We start from the raw sequence: 5,000 nt of genomic DNA, 5'->3' as shown, positions 1-5,000 counted from the left end.
TGGAAACCATGGCAACCATTCATGCAGTTGTGCTATAATTTGATGGCTTTAAGATTTCCAGTATGTGAATGGCACTGAGATGAGTGTGTGTGTGTGTGTGTGTGTGTGTCACTTTTGACACAAAATCTTTCTCCTGTATATCAGGTGTGTGAGACGGGACCGCTGCGAGCGCTCAGACGAACCTTTCCGATTCACTGATGTGATTGGGCGATGTGTAAAAGTCTCCGCCTACCCGGACAACGTGGCGATGTCAGAACATGGCGTCCCTGTGAGTCTGCGTGTCACTTCACTGTTACATCATCATTGTGTCGTCACTCACCATTTAACATTCACTCGCACTGTAACTTATTAAATCTGTGTATGAATTTATACAAATCAATTAGTTACATTAATCATTAATTATTCATTAATCAAATTCAAAATTGATTTTTTAATAATATTAATTAATTATTAATATCAGTTGAATATAATATCAGTTTATATACATCATTAATAACATTATTATTGTAGCTGCTGCTGGAGGTTAGTAACGTTCCTGACCTTTCTGCTGGGGTCACCTGCTCCTTTGGAAACCTGGCAAAGGTCGAAGGTCATGTCAGCGGGAACAGCATCATGTGTCTGTCTCCGACTGCCCAGGATGTCCCGCTGATCCCCGCTGACCGAGGTGAGAGATGGAAGACAACATGACAGAGAGAGAGAGAGAGAGAGAGAGAGAGAGAGAGAGGGAGAGAGAGAGAGAGAGTTCCAGATAAAAATCATATTCATTGTGTGTGTGTGTGTTTATGTGTGTGTGTTTGTGTGTGTGTGTTTATGCGTGTGTGTTTGTTTATTTGTGTGTGTTTGTGTGTATTTGTGTGTGTATGTGTGTGTGTATGTGTGTGTTTGTTTGTGTGTGTTTATGTGTGTGTGTGTTTGTTTGTGTGTGTGTATGCGTGTGTGTGTATGTGTTTGCGTGTGTTTGTGTGTGTGTCTCCGTCTCTCTCTCTCAGACTGGTCAGGTGTGGAGTTAAAGGTTGTTTCTAAGGAGACGGGTCATATGTTGGTGAGCACAGAGGTGAAGTTCTACAACTGCAGCACACACACCATGTGAGTGTTTCTGCTCTGACACCATTGTTCCTCTCCTCATGCCAACTGTGTTCTACATGCTGTTCCCTGGGACACAGTGATAAATGAAAGTGTGTGAGTTTTAACACACTATAATAATTCACTATAAACAGCTTCCCCTCCCTGCTGTCATTGTTTTTATTGCTGTAGAACCATCATGCTTTCATTCACATTTCTGTAATTAACTGCAGAAGTGTGTGTGTGTGTGTGTGTGTGTGTGTGTGTGTTTGTGTAGGTGTTTGTCATGTGTGAGCAGTGCATTTCAGTGTCACTGGTGTAAATACAGAAACACCTGCACACATGACCCGAACAGCTGCTCCTTCCTCGAGGGACATGTCAATGCATCAGAGGTTCACACACACACACACACACACACACACACACACACACACACACACACACACACACAGGATATACCTGGCCCTGAAGATGCTGAACACTGACCTTTGACCTCTGTGCTGCAGTTGTGTCCTCAGCTGGTGAGCTCAGGGGAGGTGGTGATTGCAGCAGGAGACGTGAAGCCAATCACGCTGAAGGCCCGGAACCTTCCACAGCCTCAATCAGGGCAGAGAGGCTACGAGTGTGTGTTCAACATCCAGGGAGTGACACACAGAGTTACGGCCCTGCGCTTTAACAGCACCAGTGTACAGTGTCAGAACCGCTCGGTCAGAGAACACACTCACACACGCACACGCACACACACACATATATATATACACACACACCCTAAGAGAACTGTGAATCCACCATTTACGTCTCTCTCTCTCTCTCTCTCTCTCTCTCTCTCTGCAGTATGTGTACGAGGGGATGAAGGTCAGTGAGCTGGCAGTTGATCTGTCCATCATGTGGAACAACAACTTCATCATCGACAATCCTGAGAGAATTAAAGGTAGCAAAACTCTCTCACACACACACACAGAAACAATATATATTTATATAAACAGACATATACTGTAGGTGATACAGACTGGTAGTGTTTCCCAAAAACTTGGCAGTTAAGTGTTTGTGTGTGTGTGTGTGTGTGTGTGTGTGTGTGTGTGTATCCCACAGTGCATCTGTATAAGTGTGGTGCTCAAAGGGAAAGCTGTGGTGTGTGTCTGAAGGCTGAGCGAAGGTTCTCTTGTGGTTGGTGTGAGAGCGAGAGTCGCTGTATGCTGCGTAAACACTGCACGTCACCAGGAGCGTCACTCGGCTCCCCGTGGCTCGGACCGAACCAACACCACAAGTGTACACACCCCCGCATCACAGAGGTCAGTGCGCTGCTCTATTACACCTAATTAACATTCACACACATAATTAGGTGCGGAGGAAAAATGATAAACATTTAATTAACAATTAGTTACTGTACAGTGCTGTAAACCAGAAGTAATGCTTCTTCACAGGGGGCCACAGGTGGGTGTCCTCATTATGGTCTTGTGTTGGCATTTTAACTTTCTGTAACTAGTGACACGTGACATTAAGAAAAGGTGGCAAATGTCATACAGCATTTAAATTTACTTCGATGCCAAACAAATTTTATTTTGGGGGAAAAAAGCAAATGTAATTCCTTTTTACATCATTCGCTCTTGGACTAAATGGGAAGTGCCATAATTAATAGAAAATAAAATATATGAAAAGAATACAAGTCATCGCTGAAATATGAAATGTGTGTGCAGCAGAATATCAGGTGTATGTGGAATACTTTCCTCTAAACTTCATAATTATTTACAAAGACTGCGTAACAGTTTACACACGTGTCTCTGAACAGTTTACACACGTGTCTCTGAACAGTTTACACACGTGTCTCTGAACAGTTTACACACGTGTCTCTGAACAGTTTACACACGTGTCTCTGAACAGTTTACACACACGTCTCTGAACAGTTTACACACGTGTCTCTGAACAGTTTACACACTCTCTGAACAGTTTACACACACGTCTCTGAACAGTTTACACACGTGTCTCTGAACAGTTTACACACACGTCTCTGAACAGTTTACACACACGTTTCTGAACAGTTTACACACACACGTCTCTGAACAGTTTACACACACGTCTCTGAACAGTTTACACACACGTTTCTGAACAGTTTACACACACACGTCTCTGAACAGTTTACACACGTGTCTCTGAACAGTTTACACACACACGTCTCTGAACAGTTTACACACGTGTCTCTGAACAGTTTACACACGTGTCTCTGAACAGTTTACACACACGTCTCTGAACAGTTTACACACATGTTTCTGAACAGTTTACACACACACGTCTCTGAACAGTTTACACACGTGTCTCTGAACAGTTTACACACACACGTCTCTGAACAGTTTACACACGTGTCTCTGAACAGTTTACACACACACGTCTCTGAACAGTTTACACACGCGTCTCTGAACAGTTTACACACACACGTCTCTGAACAGTTTACACACATGTCTCTGAACTCAGGGATGTGGAAGAGGGCAGAGTGCACTTTCTTCTGAGTAATGGAACATTAGCTTTTACATGTGGGAGCTTTTTTACAGGACATTATCTCTGTAAAATAAATATGTACAGCAGTGTGTAAAAAAGTGTCCATATTATTGATAAACATTTAATCATCACATACTGGCCTGCAGTTATGTGAGTCACAATGTAAATGCAAATGGGTCATTAGGATCTGAGAGACAAAAAGCGCTGACCACAGACACTGTCACTGTGACAAACTGAAGCAATTACAATCTACGCTGTGATTACAGTTTGTTGTTTTATCATATTTTAATTACACATGTTCTTATAAAATATTTTTCCCCATTATTCTCCCATTAAAGTCTCTCCCACAGTCCTGTTTTTGCACCTAATCTCCACTTCCCTTAAAAGCCTTTAAATAAACTCCATCCTTTAACAGAAGTCTGTTTAATGTCTTGTGTGCATGTGTGTGTTCCACAACATTCCCCTCCCTGCCACATCGCCTTCATTGTTTCCTGTGAGCATCTTTTCCTCTGTACCTGTGCTGTAATTAAACTGAGTGTCATGAAGAGTGACAGTTATTTAGAGCCTTATTGACATGTGTAGGTACTAATGTGTGTGAATGCTAATGCTAGCAGTGTGTAAGAGTCAAGAGAAAAGGAGGGAAACAGATTCAGTGTCAGATTCTGTAGCACAAACACGCAGGTTTAAATGTTAACATTTAACCAGTTAACATTTGCATGCTGATTGTAACTGGATTAGACGTTGACTCAGTTTGGACTTAGGATCAGCCTAATAAAGTTTGAGCTGAGACCGAGTTTCTAATTAAGATTAAATAAAAATAAATGATTGCCAGCAAGAGAGCATAAGAGAATGAACAAAAGAGAGCGTAAATGATGAAGAGTATGTGCTGAGTGTAGTTACTGTTTGGCCATCTTCCGGCCGGCTTGAATTTGGCAGCATTTCCAGCTCCATCTGAGAGCGAGATCTGAGCCAAACCTGATGAGCAGCTCACACATCAAAGCTGTGCGAGTCTTTTGAAGTGAACTTGAAGTGAACGTGATTCTTGGCAAAAACAGCAAGCTTTAAATCAACTTCTTCTTCTTCTTATGTGGGTAAACACAAAAACAAATGTATTAAAGATACGATTGCTTTCGTCCTTTTAAAGTGTTTCATTTTCAAAGAAGGTTCAAAGTGGAAACATTAACTATTCAAACAACCCAAAAAACCTATATCTGACAACACACTTAGACATCATTGTCTCTCTCTCTCTCTCCCTCCCTCTCTCTCACCCTCTCTCCCTCTCCCTATCTCTCTCTCCCTCCCTCCCTCTCACTCTCTCTCACCCTCTCTCCCTCTCCCTCCCTCCCTCTCTCTCCCTCTCTCTCTCTCTCACCCTCTCTCCCTCTCCCTATCTCTTTCTCTCCCTCCCTCCCTCTCACTCTCTCTCCCCGTCTCTCTTTCTCCCT

At 42.7% G+C, this 5,000-nt stretch overlaps 1 protein-coding gene across 1 annotated transcript in view; it reads left to right on the top strand.

Moving 5' to 3' along the window:
- The window catches only part of LOC132837787 (plexin-A2-like), a 55,982-nt gene that overhangs the window by 29,916 nt on the left and 21,066 nt on the right, over nt 1-5,000 (top strand). The window contains exons 6-12 of the mRNA XM_060857651.1: nt 145-268; nt 511-664; nt 990-1,086; nt 1,340-1,454; nt 1,569-1,769; nt 1,897-1,993; nt 2,155-2,354. Of these exons, the coding sequence (XP_060713634.1) occupies nt 145-268; nt 511-664; nt 990-1,086; nt 1,340-1,454; nt 1,569-1,769; nt 1,897-1,993; nt 2,155-2,354 (988 nt within the window). The remainder of the gene's footprint in view (nt 1-144; nt 269-510; nt 665-989; nt 1,087-1,339; nt 1,455-1,568; nt 1,770-1,896; nt 1,994-2,154; nt 2,355-5,000) is intronic.

This window comes from Tachysurus vachellii, chromosome 22, assembly GCF_030014155.1.
Source record: "Tachysurus vachellii isolate PV-2020 chromosome 22, HZAU_Pvac_v1, whole genome shotgun sequence".
NCBI classification, from domain to species: domain Eukaryota; kingdom Metazoa; phylum Chordata; class Actinopteri; order Siluriformes; family Bagridae; genus Tachysurus; species Tachysurus vachellii.
Note: the sequence above shows the minus strand (reverse complement) of the source record. Positions and strands in the feature narration are given on the sequence as shown.